The 26148-nt window shown below is 40.0% G+C and overlaps 1 protein-coding gene across 1 annotated transcript in view; it reads left to right on the plus strand.

The window, feature by feature from the left end:
• Positions 1–25472, plus strand: part of LOC114688248 (cation channel sperm-associated protein subunit beta-like) — a 79168-nt gene extending 53696 nt beyond the window's left edge. Inside the window, exons 6-13 of the mRNA XM_037210999.1 lie at positions 1985–2124; positions 3473–3670; positions 4911–5021; positions 9533–9643; positions 20898–21033; positions 23868–23968; positions 24531–24605; positions 24889–25472. Coding sequence (XP_037066894.1) covers positions 1985–2124; positions 3473–3670; positions 4911–5021; positions 9533–9643; positions 20898–21033; positions 23868–23968; positions 24531–24605; positions 24889–25092 — 1076 coding nt within the window. The 3' untranslated portion in view covers positions 25093–25472. The remainder of the gene's footprint in view (positions 1–1984; positions 2125–3472; positions 3671–4910; positions 5022–9532; positions 9644–20897; positions 21034–23867; positions 23969–24530; positions 24606–24888) is intronic.
• The last annotated feature ends 676 nt before the right edge of the window (positions 25473–26148 follow it).

Genomic DNA, 26148 nt, shown 5'->3' on the forward strand with positions numbered 1-26148 from the left:
CTTTGCTGGTTAGAGTTAATAACATGGAAATTATATCCATATGCAGGACAGAGTTGCACCTGCTGGTAACCATTATGATTTAACTAAGTTTCCAATGTATATGCATGTATTGTCATTGTGAAAGAGTCACTAGTGTTCAGGAGACAAGTGTTGGTAGGTAAGAATCAGGTTTATTATGTACCCTGAAGAAGGAAGAGCTAGTTCCTTAAAGCTGTCATCTCAGGCTCAGAGCTTGTGTTGGTTTCTGTTGTCAACTTGACAGATAAGATTCACCTGGGGAAAAAGGCCTGAGCATGCATGTGAGGATTATCTTGATTACCTTAATTGATGTGGGAAGACCCATCTTAATTTTGGTGGGCCCATTCACCTGGACTGTGGGAAGTGGAGCAATCAAACTGAGTACCGGTGTGCATTAGTGTACTGTTCTCTGCTTCTTGGCTGTGGATGAAATGCCCAGCTGCTTCAACTTGACTTCTCTACCAGGATGGACTGTACCTTGAGCCGTGGGCTGAAATAAACTCTTCTTTTTGTATGCTGCTCTTGTCAGAGTTTCTATCATAGCAGCAAGGAAGAGCTAAGACAGGGCCAAAGGATGTTTTCATGGGCAGAGTCAGTGAGGCTGCAGGCTGGACAGGCTTGGTAAGGAACACTCTGTGTCTTCTCTAGAACATCATAATGGATTTTGCCCTTATACTAGTTTGCTAAGGAAGGGCTAGAAGTCTAAATATGACTAAAGAGACGAGTACTGGAGAAAGCAGAAGAGAGATGTGCAGTCAGTGTGGCATATTGAGAAGAAATTAGATAAAGAGGCCTAGGTCTGTCTTTGAGTACTGACATGTTTCAGGTTTCTATAGAGGATGAGTTGGAGCAGTAGAAATAATCTAACAATTTCAGTCAAGGTGTGGTCTGGTTGCTCATCCTCAGTTCTGGGCCTACATGTTGCTTCAGAGTTCATACTACTGCCAAAGCCAGAAGAGACAAACCAGTTCCTGTGAGGTGATTGCTCCTGCTTGTGTGCACAGCTCCTGTTATTCCCAGTAACGTCAGGTTTAGGACAAATGTGAAGACACTAATGTATGACATCCAAAATTCATAATATCTTAATTTCTATAGGTGCCACTTATCTATTAAGGGGTAAGGGGCCCAGAGTTTCTTTGTCTTCTATCCCCTGGCTGTCACTAACTGCCTTGGCTTTGCCTCTGTGTGGGTACAAATCCAGTAAACAATGCCAGGAGATAACAGAGTGAAGGAAAGGCTTTCTTCTTCCAGCAAGAAAGAACACACTGGGAATAATTTCCAAAGCAATTTCTCCCAGGGAAAAAAGGCAAAAAGCTATACTTTTCTTTTCCTTTGCTGAGAAAACGTATCCATACTTACATAGGTGTGTTGTTAGATGGAAACATCCTTGAGTATTCTCAGTTCAAGCTCAAGGTCATAAGTTGTTCAAAAGAGGGGGTGGCAGCTAGGAATTCCACAGGGCAGAAAATGTATTTCAGTGGGCAAAGTTTACCCTAGGTTGCCTAAAAAGAGTGAGTCAGAGAGACTGGGATGTTTTCTGATTCCTAGGTTTCTCTGGAGGAGATTTTCCCAAACCAGTAAGTATCACCTACAAGTCACTGAAGGAGCACTAGAGAGACGGCTCACATGGCTTTTTATAGAACTGAGTTCAGTTCCCAGCACACACAAAAACTTTGCAGGGATATCAATAGTCATTTAAAGGGCATCAGCTTCCTCAGCTCCATAGTTGTAAGTAATTGTACCTACAAATACCTGCCTAGTACCAAACATAACCAGTAGTACCCAAGTGACCTTGCTATCCATTTGAGAACCTGGATGAGAAGTGAGGAGTGGAACGGAAATCCATGTTCTGAGGGAAATATCAGTGAAGGTAAACTTTTCTAAGAACTATTAAATTGCCAATCATTATTGAGTTGTTTCTACAATTTTCATTATGTAATGTTAGCTGTTGGCACTGTTTCCATAGGTATGAAACTACTTCAAGTCCCACCAGTCATTGTGATTGTTGGAAACCCAGCCTTACTGGAAGTTAAGACAGAAGGCTATTATGATGTCACTGATAGTTACAATTTGAATGCTCATGTAGCTAGCAAATTTTTCCATAAAGTAAGAGTTTTTTTTTAAATTACAAAGCAATCTATTAAAATAGAAAATATAGACTTAGTAGCTATGAAAGACAAACTTAATCCTTCCATCAAGGGTATAAAGTACACTTAACATGTATGATATTTAATAAGGCAGGGTGGATATTTTGATAATGGCTAGACACATGAGTTCTGCTCAGGAGTGTTGTACACCTTTAATATCAGTACTCTGGGGGCATGAGCAGGCAGAGATATCTGAGAGATTGAAGCCAGCCTGGTGTATATAGTGAGTTTCAGTCCAGTCAGGGCTGTGTAGTAAGAGAATCTTAAAAGAATAAAAATTAAAAAGCTTTTATATTTTTACATTTTTAAAACTTTTTTCCAATTTTATCTTTTGTGTTCTCTTTATTGTTAATCAGAATTTCTCTCTTGCTCTTTTGTGCCCTTCCAGTTCATTTTCTTTTTCTTTTTCTTCTTTTGATTTCTTATTTCTGTCCCATGCCCCTTCCTGTTTCCATATTTTACCTTAAATGTTTTGAACCTCAAACCACACTCCAAATTATTTTTAGCCATTTTATTTTATATGGTTATTGATAGCATAGTACGTGGCTTTAATATGTTTTGTTATATTCCTATATCTGATTTAGTTTGATAATGCTATGCATATGTCAGTTTATTTCCCTCCCTAAGTGCTGCTAGGGTATTAATGGTCAGCTTTAACTACCAACTTGGCATAATCTACAATCACCTGGGAAAGGTGTCTCAATGATCTTGCTTAGATCACGTTGGCCTATGAGCATACCTAAGAAAAATTTAGTTAATTAGGTTAACAGAGGTGGCAATACCCACCCTGGATATGAAAAAACAAAGAAACAAAATTAACAATCATCAAGACAAAAACACTTGGTGTTGGGAATGTGGCTCAGTTGGTAAAGTGCTTGTCTGGCATGAATGAATCCTGAGGTTACATATACGAGGTACATTATTGCATACTTATAGTCCCAGCACTTAGAAGGTAGAGGCAGGACAAAATAATCAAATCATGCAAATTGTCCTCTGATCTTAACAACACACAAACATACACACACACACACACACACACACACACACACACACACACACACACGCACAAGTAAATGTAGAAAAAACTAACCACAAAGCATGAGACTACCTCAGTCAGTCTGTGTCAAGGGTTTTAAATAGCTATTTTAATGTTGTTTTGCATCTGCTACTTGTTGGCTTGCTCTATGCTTAATAAACTCATTCATTCAAAACCAAAAACACAACTACCATAGATCATTCTCTGGATCATTACAAACTATGTTGGGGATGTTCCAGGGATTCTAACCTTCATTCCTTGATGTTTCCAGGGTTCCACTTCACTATCATTGATTATGTGGGAAGCCTCAACTTCATGCTCTGTAACTACAATGTTGCCCATCATGAAGAGCAGTTGCAGCTACCTCAAGACTCTACACCACATTCCTGGCAGACAAATACCACGTGAAGACTGGATTAGTGGAGTTCACAAGGACAGTCAGGGTTTCAATATGATCAAAACTCTGCCGGTAAGAAATCTAGTTGTAGCACCTTTAAGAGAACAAGTGATGGTATTTCTCCTGTGTACTCCCATGGACAGTCTGTGTTAGCATTTCTGCTCTGAGGTGCTGCCATCATTTTCAAACTGGGTCATTCTGAGAACATGATGATGAGGATCCATTTGTAAACTGAGAAAACCTTCTGAACTAACGGTGTTTCTTACTAACTCCTCTCATCACTATTAGTATCATCATACAATGATGGTATAATCATGGGCTTTTGTGATACGTGCAGCTGTTTTGACTTACAATGACGTGTCTCAAACTAATGCATCTGATTGGCCCTATTTCTCTTTGGGTTTAAGTTTGTTTGGTTTTGTTGTTGTTTTTTTCTCAGATAAAGTTACAAAATGTTGAACTTGAACTTTCAGTTTTGCTGTGGACAATATTATTTCAATATAGTAGTTTTTGCTTTTGTTTTGTTAGATTTGTGAGTCCAACAAATAATTTTGTTTTTGTGTGTATGAGAGTGGCCAATATGCACATGTGCAAGTGTGTGTGCAGATATGTTTGCCCATGTGGTGTGGAGGCCAGCAGTTAACATCAGAATGTCTTCCTCAATTGTTTCTCTGCCTTATTTCTGAGGCAAGGTCTCCCACTGAGCCTAGAGATTTTCCATTTTCCCTAAACTGGCCAACAAGCTCCCAGGATAGGCCTGTCTCTGTCCTTAGCATTGGGGTTACCAGTTCATACCGCCACAATTAATTTTCACCTGGGTACTAGGATCCAAACTCAGGCCATCACACTTGAGTAGCAAACACTAACAGCTGAGATATCTGATCAGCCATTTTTGTTGTGTTTTGTTTTATATGGGGATTCTTATGACCATTTTAAAACTAAAAATTAGCTGATATACTACTTTTAGTTTTGTGACAGAAAAAAAATAATAAAATTTGAAGGTATGTTCTAAGTGCATTATGGAGCCTCTTCTGTATAATGCTTGGACACACCTGCATTAACTTTATGACAGCTGTTTTAAGTAGTGAAAGTCATTTTCACCTCATTACAGGTCAGGATTACATCATCACAGGGTAAGGTTTTTTGAAGGTACAGAAACTTAGGGGTACAGATACTGAAGAGGAGACGTTTACTGTAATGTGTGGAGCTGAATGTAAAATATTTGCATGGAACAGTTGTCTAGAAAAACAAAATATTTGTGCCTTGATGAATAATAACACGTGGCCTTCTTTCTTTGCTTAAACACTTGCAGATAAACTACAGACCTCCATCCAATATGGGAATTTCTATTCCACTCACAGATAATATTTATCATGCAGACCCTAGCAAACCCAGACCAAGAAGTCTATTTCACAAGTCAAAGGTAAATAATTTGTCTCTAAATGAACTAATGCAGTGTTTGTTTTATATTTAAGAAATCACTGTGCTGACTTCATGGGTTAGCTGGTAAAGGCACTTGACATCAAGCCTGAACCTCAGTCTGACCCCCAGGAAGCAGTAGAAGGAAAAAAATGATTCCTGCTAGCTTGCTCTAAACTCTACCCACTTCATGACATATGCGCCTCACACATACACACACAGATACATGCCTGATACATACATATTAACATATATATGTAATATGTATATATATAATTATATATATATATATATATATTGTTTACTTTCAATTTTAAAAGAGATACCCTTTATTTAGAGTGTACATGGGCACAGTTATGGGAATTTAATGAGAAAGTGCAGCCATTTTTATTACTCCAGGACTACTGTTGTCTCTTTTTCAGCTACTCCAGCTTTGGCCCTTTCAACTGCTCTCACACTACTTTCCAGCTGTGGTGGTTTTTGTATGTAACTGTGCCCCATAAGCTCATAGGGAGATGTGGCCTTGTTGGAGGAAGTGTGGTCTTCTTGGAGGAGGCTGGATGATACACACCTTTAATCCAGACATTAAGGCTGAAGGGCACACCTTTAATGTGGGCCTCAACTTCTGTTGGAAGTATGTCATTATGGGGGTGGGATTTGAAGTCTTTTTCTCAAGCTTCACTCAGTGTGATACTCAGTCGACTTCCTGTCCCCTGTAAGATATAGCACCCTCAGCTCCAGCACCATATCTGCCTGCACACTGCCATGTTTGCCTTCATGATGATGATGGACTGAACCTCTGAACTGTAAACCAGCCACCTCAATGAAATGTTTTTCTTTATAAGAGTTGTCATGGTCATGGTGTCTCCTCACAGCAATAGAACACTGACTAAGACAGCAGCCAAGAAGCTCATATGGATGCTCTCCTTGACTTCTCGGCTCCCATGTAGATTTCAAAGGACATAGGTAGAGGAATACCCTTCTGTTTTTAAATGAAAGGAGGAATTAGGACCATCTCAGGTCTTTCATCCTTGTAAAAGGAATAGTGTCCAAAAGAAAAGGCCACCCTTTGTCCTAACATAGGCACATTAAAACTCCTGCTATGTTATTAGTAGAAAGTAGGCTGGCGCCCTGGAGTTGGCTGACACCTGCCAGGGGGTGAAGTGAGCATGACAGAACACAGGGAGGCATTAGGGGGTCAGAGAAAAGGTGTATTATCTGGAGAACACCTATGGTGCCTAATATGCAAACGGACATACACAAGCACTACACAAATTAGCATTTCTCTTGCTGAAAACAAGTCAATGTCTTTCCCAAGGGAAAACTTGACTTTGGCATCACACTGACCCTTGTCAATGAGAGTCAGACAGACAAAGCCTGAGGAGTTTCCCCTTAGGGACCTCCACTAAGTGAAGCTGAAATCTTGACTATGCCACAGAAGAGCGTTCCAGGATTAATCAGAACCAAGAAGAGCTCAGTTTGGACAGTGAAGTCAAGACATGCTGCACACCTTAGCCTTAAGCATTGTTAAGCACTGTTGCTCAGAGAGAGGGACTGAGGTGTCATATGCATGATTCTGTGGCCTGCAAAATTACATTGCTAAAAGATGTGACTTACAGCCATGTCAAAGACTCAGTAAAATTTAAAATTAGGCCAAGTTTTAAAAGTAAGCTTTTAAAAAGCATATGTACTTGTTGGTTTATCTCCCTTATGTATTTCTTTTTGGCCTGATGTGTTGGGACCAACATCCCAGCATGTTAGAGGCAAAGGCAGATGAATTTCTGTGAGGTGTCAAGCTAAGGCCTTGACCAGTTCAGCATAGTCAAATGAGAGAATTTCCTTTTGTAAATGAAATGTTAAGAGGGTTTGTGAGGTTCCTTGTTCAAGTTTCAAGGTGAGGATGGTGTGCTACTATGGTTCCATTCAAAGGGCATATTAGTTCTGGCCCTAAGCACACATGGCCCACTTGTTTCAATATTCTGGTGTTGTGTAATTTTGTTTGTGTTCTGAGAAATAAAGCTTGCCTGGAGATAAGAGGGTGGAGCTAGCCACTAATTAACCATAGAGGCCAGGCAGTAGAGGCTCTTGCCTTTAATCCCAACACTTGGGAGGCCTGCCTTTAATCCCAGCACAATCGGGAGGTGGAGACAGGAATATAAGGTGGGTGGAGACAGGATCTTGCCCCCAATCGGTCTAAGGATTTGTAGAGGAAAGAAGTCACTAGCAGCTACTCCTTTCCTTCTCTGATCTTTTGGTTATTACCCCAATATTTGACTCCTGGTTTTAAATTGATAAGACTAAATAGAATCACACTTTGTTGTGGTGTGAAAGATCACTCAGAAAAAGGATTATTGTCTCTGTACAAAATCCATATAGAGATTTGATTTCTTTCAGATGTATCGAAGTTCTTGACACTAAGCCAAAGATGAATACACATTAGGTTCTGGGGTGAGGGACTTCCCCTTCCCCTGTTCCCTTAATATTCTCTGTCCATAAACCATGCTTCAACATGAGTGCCTGAGCTCACTCTATCCTAGCCATGTTGGCCTCTTTTTCTGTTTCTATGATATGTTTCACCTCAGGCCTTTGCAGCTAGCTGCAGGAAAGCGTTCTAGTTTCTGTCAGATGTCACACCTCACTGTCACCTTTGACAGGTTTCCACTTTAATGCTCTGCTACAGTGAGGCCTTCCCTGACCAATCCACATAGAATGATAGCCCTGCCTCTGCCATCCCTGGTTCCCCATTTCTCCTTTTTTCTCCATATCGTGTATTACTTGTCTATACATTTTACTTGTTTGCTTTATTTTTGTGCCTTCTGACCCCACAAGAAAGTAAGCTAATCAGACTGATTTCTTTTTGGTTTACTTTATTTTCCTGATACTGAAGTTCAAGGCAAAGCCTTGGACATGCTAGTCAGGGTTTGTTTGTTTTTGACCTGTTCCTACTATATCCCCAGTATCCCAACAAGCATCAGACAAAGGAGTGTTCGGAAATTGTTGAACAGGTGTACCATGATGGCACACACATATGTAATCTCAGCAGTTCAGGAGCCAAAGTCAGGAACATAGGGAGTTTGAGGCTAGCCTGGGTGATAAGGTAAATCTGAGGCCTCTTTTAGTTACATAAACAGACACTGTTTCAAAAAAAACAAGAGTTGAACAAAGTAATAATACACATTGTATGCATGTTTTTATATACACAAAATATTCAGAGGTAAATAACTCCTTGCTGAATCTTGGATTTAAGGGCAAGAAATTCTGCTCCAAGCAGTGAACCACTAAGACACTGAGTTCTCCAACTCCATTTTCTCCCAAAGATAAACCTGTTTTGTTACTATACCATTCCATCTATGGACATAAGACATTTTTGCTTGTATATCCTGCATTCCTAGGGTCCCCCTCCTCCATGGTTTCCCTGTGCTAAGTAGGAAATATATCTAATTCATACCAAGTAATTAAGAGGGAGATTTGACTTTTTATTTTGTTTTGTATAGTTGAGGAATGTCTTGCTGTATAGTCCAGGGTGGATCAAACTTGCTGTACAGTCCACACTGACTTAGAACTCCTGATCAAAGTGCTGAGTTTTCTGACATGTGTCGCCACAGCTACACCTGAAGAGGGTTTATAATGCAGGATTTGGGGGCTGTGACATCTGTACGTCCTATGGGAGCCTGTACTCGGGTTCCTCATGGCTTTACCCAGCAGGTCCACATAGAGGATGATTAGGACCATGGGCCTGAGTGCAGGTGTTTGAGATGGTCTGCACTTGGCTGTGCTGGGGGATGATCTGTATGTCAAGTTGCTCTGATTGGTCAATAAATAAAACACTGATTGACCCGTGGCTAGGCAGGAAGTATAGGCAGCACTAACAGAGAGGAGAAATAAAAGAATAGGAAGGCAGAAGGAGTCACTGTCTGGAGCTGCCACCAGGACAAGGAAGATGTAAAGTACCGGTAAGCCACAAGCCACGTATAGATTTGTAGAAATGGATTAATTTAAGCTATAAGAACAGTTAGTAAGAAGCCTGCCATGGCCATACAGTTTGTAAGCAAAATAAGTCTCTGTGTTTACTTGGTTGGGCGGCTGTGGGACTGGCAGGTGATAAAGATTTGTCCTGACTGTGGGCAAGGCAGGAAAACTTTAGCTACACATGCATGACATATGGTATCTTTATGGGCTTTCACTCTAGTCAGAGAAACTCGCTATGAAATGAAAAGTTACCAAGAGGAAACTGTGTTTTTGTGCAGTGTTTCTGAACAGAATGTCCATGTGTAACCTGATGGAATTGTTAAATTACATTTCAGAAATATTGTTGCATTATGACTTTCATAATGTCATCTCTTGGACAATCACTGTATGCAGATCTATACTCTTCAGTGCCTCTTATTTTATCATTAATGAATTTTCTTTTCTTCTTGCAATTTTATTAATCAGATAATAAGTATTTCCTAAACAATTAATTTGGAAAAACTCCAAAGTATGAAAACAAGTCAACCTATGTTACTCTGTCTACAGGTAACAGGCCAACTCAAGCAGTGTAATAATGTTCCCAGTAGGGAAATGTGCAACTGCACAGAACATCAAAAGTTTTCACATGCTGTCGCTTTCTCAGACTGCAAAGAAAAGGTAAAACAATTTGTAATTACCTGATGATGGAGTTTTATGTAAAAGTTCATGTTTTATGGAAAGTACACATATGACTACAAATAAAACTCTGATTTTAGATGACATATAGGGTTGGGCATAAAGTTAGCAGTCAGATATCATGGTGGTTGTCACTTTACACACTAACTTAGATTAGTATTTCCTTTGTTATCTGTGTGTGGATGTGTGATGTGGTGTGCATGTTTGCACATATGCTGTAGTACGTGTGTGGTATTCAGAAGACAGCCTTGGGTGTCAGTACTTACCTTCCATTTTGCTGTCACTTGTCACTGCACATGGAAGACAAGCTGTCCCTCAAGCTTCTCAGTGTTCCTGTCTGTGCTTCATCCCACCACAGCAGCACTGGAATTACAGACTATAGGTGGGTGCTGGGACTCCAAACTCAGGTCCTCCTGATTAAACAGTGAGCAATTCACCCAGTGAGCCATCTCTCTAGCCCTGTTCTTTTGTGGTTTTGAGATAGAGTTTTGATATGTAACTCAGGCTGGCCTTGAATTCTTTTTTTTTTTTTCATTTTTTTATTGTTAACAAATTTTCCATTCACTTTACATACCAACCACAGATTCCCCCCCCCCTTCCCTCTTTTTTGTGTGGCTTGGGTATCAGGGTAATTGTAGCCTCATAAAAAGAGTTTGGTAGTGTTCCTTCTGTTTCTACTGTGTGGAACACTTTGAAGAGTATTGGTATTAGTTCTTCTTTGAAAGTCTGGTAGAATTCTGCACTGAAACCATCTGGTCCCGGGCTTGTTTTGATTGGGAGATTTTTGACAACTGTTTCTATTTCTTTAGGGGTTATTGGTCTATTTAAATGGTTTATCTGGTCTGGATTTAATTTTGGTATGTGATATTTACCCAGAAAATTGTCCATTTCTTCCTGGTTTTCCATTTTGGTGGAGTACAGGTTTTTGAAGTATGATCTGATGATTCTCTGGATTTCCTCGTTGTCTGTTGTTATGTCTCCCTTTTCATTTCTGATTTTGTGAATTTGGGTGCTCTCTCTTTGCCTTTTGGTTAATTTGGCTAGGGCTTTGTCTATCTTGTTGATTTTTTCAAAGAACCTACTCTTTGTTTCATTGATTTTTTGTATTGTTCTCTTGTTTCCTATTTCGTTGATTTCAGCCCTCAATTTAATTATTTCTTGGCATCTATTTCTCCTGGGTGAGTTTGTTTCTTTTTGTTCTAGAGCTTTCAGTTGTGCTGTTAATTCATTGGTATGTGATTGCTCCATCTTCTTTATGTGTGCATTTAGAGCTATGAATTTTCCTCGTAGCACTGCTTTCATAGTGTCCCATAAGTTTGGGTATGTTGTACTTTCATTTTCATTGAGTTCTAGGAAATCTTTAATTTCTTTCTTTATTTCTTCCTTGACCCATTGATGTTTCAGGTGGGCATTATTCAGTTTCCATGAGTTTGTGGGTTTTCTATAATTTTTGTTGTTGTTGAGGTCTAACTTTAAGGCATGGTGGTCTGATAAGATACAGGAGGTTATTCCATTTTTTTGCATCTGTTGAGATTTGTTTTGTGGCCAAGCATGTGGTCGATTTTTGAGAAGGTTCCATGGGGTGCTGAAAAGAAGGTATATTCTTTTGTGTTAGGATGGAGTGTTCTGTAGATATCTATTAAGTTCATTTGAGTCATAACATCTGTTAGGTCCTTTATTTCTTTGTTAAGTTTCAGTCTGGTAGATCTGTCTTTTGGTGAGAGTGGTGTGTTAAAATCTCCCACTACTAATGTGTGGGGTTTGATGTGCGTTTTAAACTTTAGTAGTGTTTCTTTTATGAATGTGGGTGCTTTTTTATTTGGAGCATAAATGTTTAGAATCGAGACTTCATCTTGGTGGATTTTTCCTGTGATAAATATGTAATGTCCATCCTGATCTCTTTTGATTGATTTTAGTTTGAAGTCTATTTTATTAGATATTAGGATAGCTGCATCAGCTTGTTTCTTAGGTCCATTTGCTTGGAAAGCCTTTTCCCAGCCTTTACTCGGAGTAGTGTCTGTCTTTGAAGTTAAGGTGTGTTTCTTGTATGCAGTAGATGGAAGGGTCCTGTTTTCTTATCCATTCTGTTAGCCTGAGTCTTTTTACAGGTGAGTTGAGACCACTGATATTGATGGATATTAATGACCAGTGATTGTTAATTCCTGTTATTTTTTGTGGTTGTGTTGTGTTGTCCTTCTGTGGTGTATGTTGGTGTGGGATTTTCTATTGCTTGATTTTTTCATGGATGTGTTAAGCTTCTTTGGGTTGGATTTTCCCTTCTAGTGCTTTCTGTAGGGCTGGGTTTGTAGACAGGTATTGATTAAATCTGTTTTTTTCCTGGAATATTCTGTTTACTCCGCCTATGGTGATTGAGAGTTTTTCTGGGTATAATAGTCTGGGTTGGCATCCGTGGTCACTTAGTGTCTGCATAAGATTTGTCCATGGTCTTCTAGCTTTCATAGTCTCTATTGAGAAGTCTGGTGTTATTCTGATGGGTTTGCCTTTATATGTTACCTGGTCTTTTTCCTTTGCGGCTCTTAATATTTTTTCTTTGTTCTGTGTGTTTAGTGTTTTGATTATTATGTGGTGAGGGGACTTTTTTTTGGATCCAGCCTATTCAGTGTTCTGTAAGCTTCTTCTATCTTCATAGGTATTTCTTTCTTTAGGTTAAGAAAGTTTTCTTCTATGATTTTGTTGAATATATTTTCTGTGCCTTTGAGTTGATATTCTTCCCCCCTTCTTCAATCCCTATTATTCTTAGGTTTGGTCTTTTCGTGGTGTCCCAAATTTCTTGGACATTTTGTGTTATGACTTTTTTTTGTCTTTACTGTTTTCTTTGACTGACGAGTCTATTTTCTCTATTGTGTCTTCAGTGTCAGAGATTCTCTGTTCCATCTCTTGCAATTGGTTGGTTATGCTTGTTTCTGTAGTTCCTGTTCGTTTAGTCAGGATTTCTATTTCCAGCATTCCCTCAGCATGTGTTTTCTTTATTGTCTCAAATTCATTTTTCAGATCTTGGAATGTTTCTTTCATCTGTTTAATTGCTTTTTCTTGGTTTTCTTTGATTTCTTCCCATTTTTTGTTCGTTTTTTTCTTCCATTTCTTTAAGGGAGTTTTTTATTTCCTCTTTAATGGAGTTTTTCATTTCCTCTTTAAGGCAAGTTTTTATTTCCTCTTTAGTGGAGTTTTTCATTTCCTCTTTAAGGGAATTTTTTTATTTCCAATTTAAGGGAATGTTTTATTTCTTCTTTAAGGGTCTCTATCATCTTCTTTAAGTCATTTTTAGGGTTGATTTCTTCTGTTTCATCTGTCTTGGTATGTTCAGGTCTTGCAGGTGTAGAATCACTAGGTTCTGATGTTGCCATATAGGTCTTTATGCTGTTGCCTGTATTTTTGCACTGGCATCTACTCATCTCTTGCTCTGCTCGGTGCAGGTGGTGTCTGTGTCTGGGAGTGCCTCTCTTGTTTTAATTTTTAGTCTTGGTTCAGTAGGAATTCTTGGTTAAATTGGTGCTATTGGACTGTTTCTTCAGGAGCTGCTGATCTCAGTCGGTGAAGTATATATTTATGATTCTGGTGATGTGGTTTGGTGGCTGGGCAGTGCCTTCTTCTGTGTTCCCAGGTCACGTTTTGTTCATTTGTCAACTGCTCAGCTGATCTTGTTTCTTCAGACTTCAAACTGTAGGCATCTGAATCCTCTCCCGGATGGATTTCAGCTGAGTGGGGTAGTCTCACCAACACCTCCAAGTTGTTGGGTTTCCAGGATCAGCAATTGGGCCCTGGGTTGTCCTCAGATGGAGTGTTCAGATTCGTTCTGGTTCCATCCCACGGAGATAGCTTCTTCCCCGGGTGTTGGGGTTAGAGGTGTCCCTGTTCCAAGCTCTTGATTAAGAGTTTGTTTTCACTAGCTCTTCAGCAGGTAATAGCTCTATTTCTGGTTTTTATTGTGTCTGTGTTTTGGCCGACGCCTGCTGTGCCTGCCTGCCTCCACTCCAGGCCTGCCTGCCCCTACCAGGCCAGTCTACCTCTGCTGGCCTCCGCCTTGGGCTGACCTGCGTCTGCTTTTCTCCGCCCCTGGGTCTATCTACCTCTGCAGGCCGATGCTGGGCCTGTATGTCTCTGCTGACTGCCGCTGGGCCTGTATGTCCCCATCGGCCACCGCCGCCGCCGGGCCTGTCTGTGTCTGCGGGCCGCTGCTGGGCCTGTATCACCCATTTTTTAATGTGGAAAAAAATTTTCTCTTTTAAGTAGTTTTTCCTTTTAAAATATCTCATATCTTAATTGACTTACAAAGTCTGTGTAGAACAGTAGAAATCTGAGGGAATTTCAAAACAGGTACCTAGTGTCTGAGATGGGAATGCAAAGAGCAAGAGAGAAAGAAAGAAAGAAAGAAAGAAAGAAAGAAAGAAAGAAAGAAAGAAAGAAAGGAAGGAAGGAAGGAAGGAAGGAAGGAAGGAAGGAAGGAAGGGTAGCCATGCGTTCTGGCTAAAAGCTGAAATCCAGTCACGTGCTCCCTCTTGAGCCGATTAAAGCCTGAGCTATGGCTTCCTTAAGCTATGATCACATGAGTTGGTGATTTGGCCACAAGCAGCTGCAGCTGCAGCTATGATCGAGTGCAGCTCTGACTGCGTACAACAGGACAAGTAACTTTGGCCAGGCTTAGGGCCTGTAAACTCTGGCTAAGTTGGGGCCAAGCCGGACCCAGCTGGGCTGAGCTGGGCTGAGCCGGGCCAAGCCTGACCTGTAACCACCAATGGTTTTTAATCAATTCTTGCCACATGGGTGCCAAATGTAGATGTAATTCTAAATGGTCTTATTAAATAAGAAACACAGTCATCCTTGTTCCACATCTAGCATCCTCCTCTGTTTGGGAGGCATCTAGGCAGTGGTACCAGGTCCTGGGCTCGTTGCATGAGTTGGCTGTTTGAAACCTGGGACTTATGCAGGGACGCTTGGCTCAGTCTGGGAGGAGGGGACTGGACCTGCCTGGACTGAGTCTATCAGGTTGATCCCAGTCCTCAGGGGAGACCTTGATCTGGAGGAGATGGGAATGGGGGGATGGGCTGGGGGGAAGGGGAAGGGGACAGGAAGGGAGAGAACAAGGGAATCTGTGGCTATTATGTAGAACTGAATAGTAATAAAATAAAAATAATAAAAAAAGAAACACAGAGCCAAGTAAAGAGTTGAAAGCTCAGAGATTGAGCAATAGCCAAGAGCTAAGACCAACTTAACTTAGCTCTCACTGATGTCACTTTCCCTGAGAGAGAGAACTTTTCCTGTGTCCTGTCTTTTTATTGACTTTCTGTTCTGCCTTCTCGCTAGTTCTAAACACAACTACATGACTTCTTTGTCACTGCCTCTCTATACAGACCTCCAGGTCTCTATGGTTGGTACTGGGATTAAAGACATGTGCCACAGTGATGGCTATGTCCCTGAACACAGTGATTTGCCTGCCATGTTTTGGGTTAAGGGTATGTGCTACCACTACCAGACTTCTGCTTAATGGCTTGCTCTTAGCTCTGATCCCCAGGCAACATTATTAACATATAAATAAAATCACATTTCAGCACAAATAAAATATCACCATATTTATTAATGTTTCTCTTGCATATTTTGGTGCTCTTGTATTTCGGGTATAAATGTCCAGAATTGAAACTCCATCTTGGTGGATCTTTCCTGTGATGAGTATGTAATGTCCTTCCCTATTTCTTTTGATTGATTTTAGTTTGAAGTCTATTTTGTTAGATATTAGGATAGCTACACCAGCTTGCTCCTTAAGTCCATTTGATTGGAAAGTCTTTTCCCAGTCTTTTTCTCTGAGTTAGTGTCTGTCTTTAAGTTGAGGTGTGTTTCTTGTATGCAGCAGAAGGATGGGTCCTGATTTCATATCCATTCTGTTATCCTGTGTGTTTTTATAGGTAAACCAAGTCCCTTGATATTAAGGGTTATTAATGACCAGTGACTGTTAATTACTATTACCTTTTGGTGGTAGAGTGTGTGTATTTCTCCTCTTTGGGATCTACTGCTGTGGGGTTATCTATTTCCTGTGTTTTCATGGATGTATCTGACTTCCTTGGTTTGGATTTTTCCTTCTAGTTCTTTCTGTAGGGCTGGATTTATGAATAGGCATTGTTTAAATGGTTTTGTCTTGTTCACTCTGTCTATGGTGATTTTCCTGGGTATATTAGTCTAGGCTGGTATCCATGGTCTCTTAGTGTCAGCATTACATCTGTCCAGGACCTTCTGGCTTTCAAAGTCTCCATTGAGAAGTCAGGAGTTATTCTGACGGGGCTGGCTTTATTATTATTATTATTCTTAGATTTGGCCTTTTATTGGTGTCCCAGATTTCCTGGACATTTTGTGTTGTGACTTTTTGGCTTTGTTGTTTTCTTGGACTGACGAATCTATTTCCTCTATTGTATCCTCTACACCAGAGATTCTTTCTTCCATCTCTTGTATTCTGTTGCTTATGCTTGCCTCTGTGTTTCCTGGTCATTTACTCAGATTTTCTATTTCCAGCATTCCCTCTCTTTGTGTCTTCTTTATTGTTTCTATTTCACTTTTCATTTCTTGAAATGTTTCCTTCACATGTTTAATTGGTTTTTCATGGTTTCTTTGCTTTCTACATGGGATTTATTGATTTCTTCCAATTTGTTATTCATCTTTTCCTCGGTTTCTTTATTGATTTCTACCAATTTTTTGTTTTTCTTTTCCTCAATTTCTTTAAGGGAATTTTTCATTTCTGTTTTAAAGGCCTCTAGCATCTCCATGAAGTTATTTTTAATGTCACTTTCTTCTCCTTTTCTACATTGTGATGTTCAGGTCTTGCTATAGTAGGAGGGCTAGGATCTGGTGATGCCATATTGTTCTTTTTGTTGTTGTATATATTTTTGCACTGACGTCTACCCATCTCTTCCTCTAATAGGTGTAAGAGGTGCTTGTGTCTTAGTGAGCTGCTATTGGTTTATTCTGTGTTTGCTGTGTCTATGTCTCAGGGGGCCCCTCTGGGACCAATCTTAGCTCTTGGTCTAATTGGAGCTGGCAGATTCTGTATCTCAGAGAGCTGCTCTAGGTCCAATCCAAGCTAGCTGATTCTTTGACTCAGGGAGCTGCTCTTGGTCTTATCAAGGCTCTTGGTCCAGTCAGAGCTGGTGGATCTGTGTCTCAGGAAGCCTCTCTTCGTTCAATGAGAACTGGCAGATTCTCTGTCTCAATAAGCTACTGGTGTCTCAGGAGGATGGGTATTAAGGTAGGGCATGGGTCTTGTAGATTGCTTGGCTCAATTGGGGGATTTTGGTGGGGAGGTCTGCCTGCAGTAATCTTCCCTGCTGGCTGACAACTCAGGCAGAGACGGTTGGGGATTCCTGAGGACTGGCTGTGTCCCAGGGCCTGGGTCCTAGAGGCAGGACTCTTTGGGTAGAAGAGTCACTCATCTTTTGGTCCAATGAGAGTTGGTGGATTCCTTATCTCAGGAAGTTACTAGGTAGCAGGCAGATGGGTGTTGGGGTAGGGTGTGGGTCTTGTAGCTGGAAGCGTCCACTAGGGGGGTTTGGTGGTGGGCCTGGCCACAGGAGTTTCCCCTGCTGGCTGGCAACTGGGGCAGAGATGGGTCAGGTTATTGTTTTTTTTACATCTGAGTAATACTCCATTGTGTAAATGTACTACATTTTCCTTATACATTCTTCAGGTAAACCATACTGTTAACAGGCACCAAAGCTGGGTTTGAATGCTGAATCCAGAGCCTGAGTTACCAAGTATGTGTGAGAGAGTGTGACAAGCAGAGACATGGGGTGAGGTATAAAAGAGACAGGAAAGACTCCATTGATTGAGGGCCGCATAGGATATGATTTAGCCAAAATAGTTCAAATTTCTTCATAGTAATCATTGTGAAAAAGGAAAACAAAAAGTTATGAGCTTCAACATATATGATGGCACACATCTGTAATCTCAGCATCTGGGAATATGAGACAGGGGATAGCTATGAGATCGAGGCCTGCATAGGCTACCTAGTGAGCTACAGTCCAGCATAGACTACATTGCAAGACCCTGTCTTAAAAGACTTTCCTTCAAAAAAAGTTGTTTGGGAGATTTCTAGATGAGATGACAGACTAGAAAATACCTCTGTGTGGCCTAGTTAAGGAGAAGAGTCAACAAGAGAAATACTAGACTAAGACTAAATACTAGATGAAGAGAAAAACAAAAAAAGTTCTGAAAATTCACAAAGCACACCTGAAAACTACCAAGAAAAAGATGAGTGAGAGATACAGTGTAAAGAAGCCAAGTCACATGCAGATCCAACTATGGCTTCTCAGCAGGGAGGGAGGGGACAGAAGTCTCATCTAAAAGTGGTATGGGAAATTGAACCCGCAAGTGACAGCTGAAAAAATCCAGTCATTACACTCAGCTCTAGGAAAATGGAAACAGGAGGATCAAGAGTTCAAGGGCCAGCCTTGGCTACATAGCAAGTTCAAGGCTAGCCTTGTCTATATAAGACTGTTTGTATTTTTTTTTTTTTTCGAGACAGGGTTCCTCTGTGTAGCTTTGCGCCTTGGATCTCACTCTCTGTAAACCAGGCTGGCCTTGAACTCACAAAGATCTGCCTGCCTTTGCCTTCCAAGTGCTGGTATAAAAGGCATGTGCCACCACCTTCTGGCGACTGTTTGTATCTTTAAAGAGGGTGAGGAAGACTGAGATTTAGCTCAATGGTAGAGTGCCTGTTTAACATGTACAAAGTATTGGGTTTCTTGGTACATGCCTTTAATCTCTGCACTTGGGAGGCAGAGGCAGGCATATTTCTGAGAGTCTACGGCCAGTGTGGTCTATGTAACAAGTCCCAGGTCATATAGAACTACATAGAGAGAACCTGTCTCAAATAAATGAATATAATGGGGGATGGTCTAGGAGGTGGCTAAGTCAATAAACTTTTCCTTGCAAGCACCCACTTAAAAAAGTCCTAGGCATGAGGGCACTCACCTGTCAAGACAGACACAGGAGGCTTCCAGAGCCTTGCTGACCAGCTAGTCTAACCAAATCACTGAGGCCCAGGTTCAATCACAGACCCTTCCTCAAAAATAATATAAGAAGTATTTGTGGATAACACTGGACCTTGACTCCTGCCATCCACACAGAGACACCTGCACAAAAGTGCACAAATATATAAACACATATACATATGAACACACAAAGATGTTTTGTTTTGTTTGAGATAAGCTTTCATTGCACAGTTCTGGTTTATTATACCAATGATAAACTTTCTGAGAAAAAAAGTCCTATTTATAGTATCTGAAGGAACAAAGAGAAGAGGGGGAGGGATGGAAAGAGGTATTGATGGAGGGAGAAAGGAAGGGAGGAAGGGAGAGAGAAAGGAGGAAGGAAGGAAGGAAACTTAACCTAAGAAGTTAAAGAAGTCTTAATTAAAAACTTATAAGACAATGAAGACTGAAACTGAAGAAGACACCAGAAGATGGAAGTGTCTCTCATGCTCATGAACTGATGTGATTCATGTATTGAAATGGCTCTTGCCCAAAGTAGTCTACAAATTCAATGTAGTCCCCATCAGAATCCAGTGACATTCTTTACAGAAGTAGGAAACAATACAAAAATCCATAGGTAAGCTGAAACACTCTCTAATAGCCACGGGCAACTTAAGCATAAAGAGCAGTGATGAAGAGATCATAATGCCTCATCTCAGTTTATATTAAAATCAGTACTAATGAGGTGGCTCAGTGGACAGGGGCATCTGTTGAGTTTGTCACCAAGGCTGACAAGCTGAGTTCAGTCTGTGGGATCCACCAGGTAGAAAGAAAGATTTACTTCTCCAAGTTATCCTCTGACCTTCACATGCCCTATGTGACACTTGAGCACTTGGGCACTTGCACACACATGCATACACACACAATTAATAATAATAGTAATCAATTAATTTAACTTAATGTAATTGTTAAGAACCATGTGACCCAGATGTAACACACCTGGATATAAACCCAAAGAACTTAGTCACTATACCACCAGAGATGCATGCACAAGCATGTTTATTACTGCAATATTCACAATAACTAAGAAATGAAACAATCAACACATGGATAAACAATATGTTGTGCTATGGGATGTCTTTCTGAATGCTGTGAATATGTGTCGCTCCTATTGGCTAATAAATAAAGCTGTTTTGGCCTATGGCAAGGCAGCTTAGAGGCAGGTGGGAAAACCAAGGAGAGAGACAGGAAGACAAAGATGGAAAGGGGACATGCTAGCCAGCCACCCAAGGAGCAAGATGCCAGCAGAGCAGTAAAGCCACAGAACATATGGCAAAACATAGATTAGTAGAAATGAGTTAATATAATATATAAGACCTAGCTAGCAGTTAATTAATATTAAGCCCCTGAGTAATAACTTTATACGTGGCTGTGGAACTGCAGACCAGGTAGGACCAGAGAAACCTTCCAGATACAAAGTTGTACAAGTATATTTTTCAGTTATAAAGAAACATTAAATCATGACATTTGCAGGAAGATGGATAGTACTGGAAATCATTATGTTAAGTAAAGTAAGTCCCGCTTAGAAGAGAAATGCTATGTTTTTCCTCATACAAAGACTCCACACTTAAATTTATATTGGGGGAGTAGAAAGTAGAATAGAGACCACACAAGAGGAGGAAGAGATCTTAAATGGGGTGTTTAAGAGAATTTATGTGACCTAAAAGCAGAAGAGAAGTTAGGTGGTGGTGGCACACACCTTTAATCCTAGCGCTCTGGAGGCAGAGACAGGTGTATATCTGTGAGTTTGAGGCCAGCCTGGTCTACAGAATGAGTTCCAGGACAGCCAAGGCTACACAGAAAAAACCTGTCTGGAAAAATAAAGAAAAAGCAGAAGAGAAGTCTGTCTGGAAAGAAGAAGGGGACCTGCAAGAGGAGTGAAGAAAAAAAACACCTAAAGTATAATGACTTTATTTACTCCATGATAAATATATATGGAAAATTCCATAATGACACCTATCACTTTGTATGCTAACTTTATAAACATTGTTTCTAAAAGTTGTGAATCTCATTACCATGTTTGCTGCCTTGGAATGTATGGATTGTGTTGTCGTAGACTGTTTTCATGTCTGAAAGGCAGAGACACTAAGAAGCACTCCTCTTAGAATAGCCAAGATTTTGTGAAAATGCCATTCATTACTTGATGAGGAATAATAGTATTGAGTTTTCCAGACTTATATGCATTTATTGAATTTATATTTTAGGTTCATCGTTTCAAGTTTCCAGTCATACAATACCCAGTTGCTTTGGAAATTTTCACTGAAAAAGAAAAATTCGCGGTGGAACCTCCCTATTTGGTTACCATGACCGAAGTGAATATGAGGCAAAACTGGCAACTAAGTATGGTTTTCTGTCTCCTATGCTTATCTCACAAGCCATTATATCATTAGTGCGTTTTTAAATGAGTGGACTACAAAGCCTGTTCACAGGAAAAATAGCCAGGAGTTTTGTAGAAAAGGAGTTGAATCATTGGCATGTTGACATTTACCTCCATCATCTCCTTTTATGTTCTCATCACTTCCAGTATCCTGGATTCAGTGGTATAAGGCCACATTTTTTTTTATTTGAACTGCAGGGCTGAAGAGAATACTCAGTGCTTAAAAGAGTAAACTGCTCTTGCAGAGGACCCATGTCAAGCAGATTACATAACTGTAACTCCAGCTCCAGTGCATCTTACGCCTATATATCTGCAGGAGCCTGTACATACCCACATACAAACATAATTACAGATAAATCTCTGGGACGGGAGAGATAGCTCAGTAGTTATAAGCACTGGCTGTGCTTCCAGAGGACCTGGGTTCAATTCCCATCATCCACATGACAGCTCACAACTGTCTGTAACACCAGTTCCAGGGGATCTGAAACCTTCAGACCAATGCACATAAAATAAAATTAAATAAATTTAAAAAATAATTCTCGAACAAATAATTTCTAGCATAAAATGAATCTGAAAGTCCTGTTGTGGATTAGTAGCGACAATGATGAAGTTTGTGTGGTGTACCAGTTGAGTGTCTTTATTATTTACTAGGACAACAGTTATATAAGTGTTCTAGGTATTGCCAGATATCCTGTAGGATATTTCTAATTATGTAAGGGAAGTTTGGTGACTATGTTTTTAGCTGAATGTGGTACTATGTAGTAGTAATCCCAGTACCTAGTAGGTAGAGGCAGGCATTCAAGGACAGTTTCAGTTTTATAGTGAGATGTGACCAACCTGGGCTACATGAGACAGTGTCCCAAAAAGAAGAAAGAACAGAAAGAAAGTGTGGCTTTTTATGGTAAAGAGCTGAAAAGAGACAGACATATTTTACAATACAAAAGGAAATTTACTTAAATTCAGTTTTACTTCAAAATACAACATTTAGTTATATATTTTGTGCTTATTCATGTGTGAATATTTTCAGGTGATGATAGATAGATAGATAGATAGATAGATAGATAGATAGATAGATAGATAGATAGACAGGCACACAGACAGACAGATATGTAAGGGCTAGGCCTGTAGTTCAGTGGTAGAATGCTTGCCTAGAATGTTTGCAGCCTTAGGTTCAATCCCCATTGGTGTCCCACAGTAAGACAGGGAGGTGGCAGATAGGTCTGGTGAAGTGGGTAGATGAAGTTCATTGGAATTTTGATTAATCATCACTGTATTACTGAGTTTGCAGACGTTTGGTAGTCAGTGAGTCTTACTCTGATAGATTTAATTTTTGTTCTTTTTCTCTTTAATGTTTTTCTCTTTTCCTCAGCCTGATCACAGTTTCCCATCCCTCCTCTCCTCTCAGTCGCTCCTCACATGATCCCCTCTTCCCCTACCATCCACTCTTTCTCCATTCTCTTCAGAAATATTAGTCTTCAAATTTAATACCTTCTTGAAGTGAAAACTCCAGGAAAGAAAGTAAAACTCCCATATTCCTTGATTAATATTTATAGTTTCTGTGGTATCCTGGTGGCTCTTACCAGGTTTGGAGCATTGACTTTTAAATTTGGAAGCATTTTACAAGCTGACTCTGAAACTATTAAGTTAGCCATGGTGAGAATATTCCTAATGGAAATTATCTAAGGAGACAGTCAGGGCTTGAGTTATTCATGTTAGCTCCTCTCACCATTATACCACGAGAATTGATAACACGTACATCGGTTCACTTGTTTAGAAAGAATGACAAGGTAGGTGGGAAGAGCTGCTTACTTCTCCTGGAGAACCCTCAAGTGATCCTATGGTGCAACTCCACCACCATCTCAGGAAAGTCATTTGCCTACCACTATGAAAAACACAAACCATGACATGTCAGGATTGGTTTCTCATGAGTCAGATGCTAGAAGGAACTCAGAGTACAGCTAGGTAGTCAGACACTCTCTCCTTCTTGAGGAGGGCACTGGAGCAATGGGAGACAGTCAGTCTAATCTCCCTGAAGAGAAGTGAGGATGAAGTTTAGTGGTAGAGTGCTTTCTAGTGTGGACAAGGCACTGTTTGCTTTCCTCTGAGTGTCTCTTTTTCTCTCTTAGCACTTCTGCTTAAGCCTATATTAAAGTATTCTTTAGTAAAATGCCACTCTAAAGGTCCTTACAAAGTCAGCCAAAATTAAGAGTATGAGTTACCTTTGCAATGTGACACTGTAGATGTAATTCTAAACAGTCTTATTAAATAAGAATCACAGAGCCAAATAAAGAGTTAAAAGCCCAAGAGGTCAGAGCACTAGCAAATAGCCTTAAGCTTACCAGCCACTGCCGTCCTTCCCATGAGAAAAGAGAGCTACTTCCTGTGTGTCTGTATTTTTTATTGACTTTCTGTTTGGCCTTCTCATTTGTTCTAAACCTAACCACATGACTTCTTCAGTTCCTGTCTATACAGACCTACAGGTCTCTATGGTTGGTTCTTGGATTGAAGGCATATGTCACCAAACAGGCTATGTCCTTGAATACACAGACTCTGCCTGCCATGTGATCAGATTAAGGGTGTGTGCTACCACTGCCAGACTTCTTCTAAATGGCGTGCTGTTAGCTCTGACCCCCAGGCAACTTTATTATTTAACATACAAATAAAATCACATTTCAGCCCAAATAAAATATCAACTTATTACACAACAGAAAATTTCATTGTTCTTTACTATCTATAACAACTTTTAGGTAAAATATGAAAATGTAAGTGTGCTTTAAATGTATTTCATATATTTCAGAACACAATATGCCAGAAAACGTTAAGAAAATGAAGGATTACTTAGAGCCACTGCTTAAGACTTCAGTGTATAATCCTTTAGGTCTCAACATAAGTATAAGGGTGAGTTGACAGCTTTTAATTTTTACCGTGTAGAGTTTAGAGTTAAACATGTATGCTAAAGGAAGACTTAACGTTTAGATGTTGGTGATTGGTGGGAAGAGCAGCTTTAGATATATAAAAAGGGTTTCTTTTTTTATTCCTTGGTTGTCTTATTTCTAAAGGAATCTGAATGCTGAACAGAACATTAATTGACTATTTTCTAAGAGATAGGTCAGATCAATGGGCTAAAGGGAAGCAGAAAAATTGTTTCCAAAAGTTGGGGTCACAGGGATACCTAAAGCACAGGTAAGTGTGAAAAACAGTGAAAATGCAGAGATATGTTAAAACCACATATATGAAGGCTAACTCAAAGTGTTCATGAAAGCCAAATTGTTTTACGTTTTAGTATCAATCTGAAAATAAAACATCGAGTTCCTGTTTTACTACCTCTTCATTTTACACATGATGTTCATGTCAGAATCCTTGACAGTCCTTGTAAATGACATCTATGAATGTGCTCCCATCGATATTTTTGTTTAAGGAACACACACATTGATAATGACCATCTGTGTTTGTTCCACAGGGTTCTGAGCTGTTTCACTTCAAGGTGTCTGTGGTGCCTGGGGTCAGCTTTTGTAACTTAGAAGAAGAATTTCAGGTACAGTAATGCATAAAGTATGGAATGGGATAATGACTGGGAAAATGGCACAGCACTTGTCAATCCAAGTTATGGATCAGGATGAAAACATGGGTAGAATTTGTGTGCCAAGTCCAGCTTGGCCAGACTGTGGCCAAGAATGAGAGTGTGGGTGGTAGAGGATGCTGAATGTCCACAGAATTCTGGGTAGAATTCTTCTGTGTGGTTTATTGTGGTATCACAATGACCAGTATTTTACATTACCGCATCCAGAAAATGTAACCACTTTGCTTTTTCTTTTCAGATTTATGTCGATGAAGTACCATTGCCTTTTCCAGGACATATGCTAATTGCTGTTGCAACATCTGTAGTTCTAGGGGGATTAATTTTTGTAGCATTTATATTGCAACTGCGTAACATCCACCTATGGAGAGCATTCTGCAGATACCTTAAAAGAGAGACTGCAAACCCATCAGCTACAAGTATCAGCTCAGAAGGGAAAGCCTAGATAGTGAACAAATGATAATTATATCTATTTCCTAGTTCTACTAAACATGTCCATACAATATATTTATATTTTATAAATGCATATTAGGCACAATGCTATTGAGTTATACTATTATAATTCTAGTTGCTGTTAATCAGTAGTTCCAATTTCCATTTTCTTATTTTTAATACATAGAAAATTACTTTAGCACTTACATGGTTTTCTTTTTTTTTTAGATTGTTTTGGAAAACATAAAATGATAACCAATTCTCTGTGCAATGGGTTTTCTTCATTATTCAGCTCATATGGTCTAGAGTTCATTATGTAGGGCTAGGTTCTAGATAGAATAGTGGTACAATGAGGGTACCATTACACCGTGGGAGTTAGACATGGAGAGACTAATCAGTGGATGTTTTCAGAGCCTTGTAGGAAATAAAAAAGAAGAAGTCATTTCGGTTTTTTAAAGAAGGCCAAATGGTTTGTGGTACCTAATAAGAGAGGACAATGACTCCATCATGGAGTACTCAAAGAATATAGTGGTTGAGCCGGGTGTTGGTTTCAAACATGCAGTGTATAGAACTCCAAAGGATATGCTTCTGTGTGCTTCTTGTGAACTTGTCCTCTTACTAAGCAAAATAAGATTACCATGAATGAGAAGAGGTCTCAGAGCCCCAAGAGTCATGGGCACTTAGTAGGAAGAAAAGCTTAAGGAGTCTTGGGGCTGGAGTGATGGCTCAGTGGCTTAGAGCACTTGTTGCACTTGCAGAGGGTGTGGGTTGAATTTCAGCACCCGTGTGGTAGCTCACAATCATCTGGTTCTTCTCTGTTCTAAGCATACATAACTGCTTGCCTCAGCTATGTTTTCTCATCACTGTGACCGGATACCTGACATAAACAAACAAAAGGAAGAAAAACTTCCTGGGGCTCACAGTTCCCTAGAGTAGTCGAGCATGTTAGGAAAAACATGGTAGTGAAATGAGCTCCTCTCCATGTTGGCTAGAGAATAAAGCAGCTGGTCCTATCAACAGATGTGTAACAGAAAGTTAACCACAAGTGTGGTCTATCTATAACCTGATA

This window comes from Peromyscus leucopus, chromosome 14 (assembly GCF_004664715.2).
Source record: "Peromyscus leucopus breed LL Stock chromosome 14, UCI_PerLeu_2.1, whole genome shotgun sequence".
Lineage (NCBI taxonomy): Eukaryota > Metazoa > Chordata > Mammalia > Rodentia > Cricetidae > Peromyscus > Peromyscus leucopus.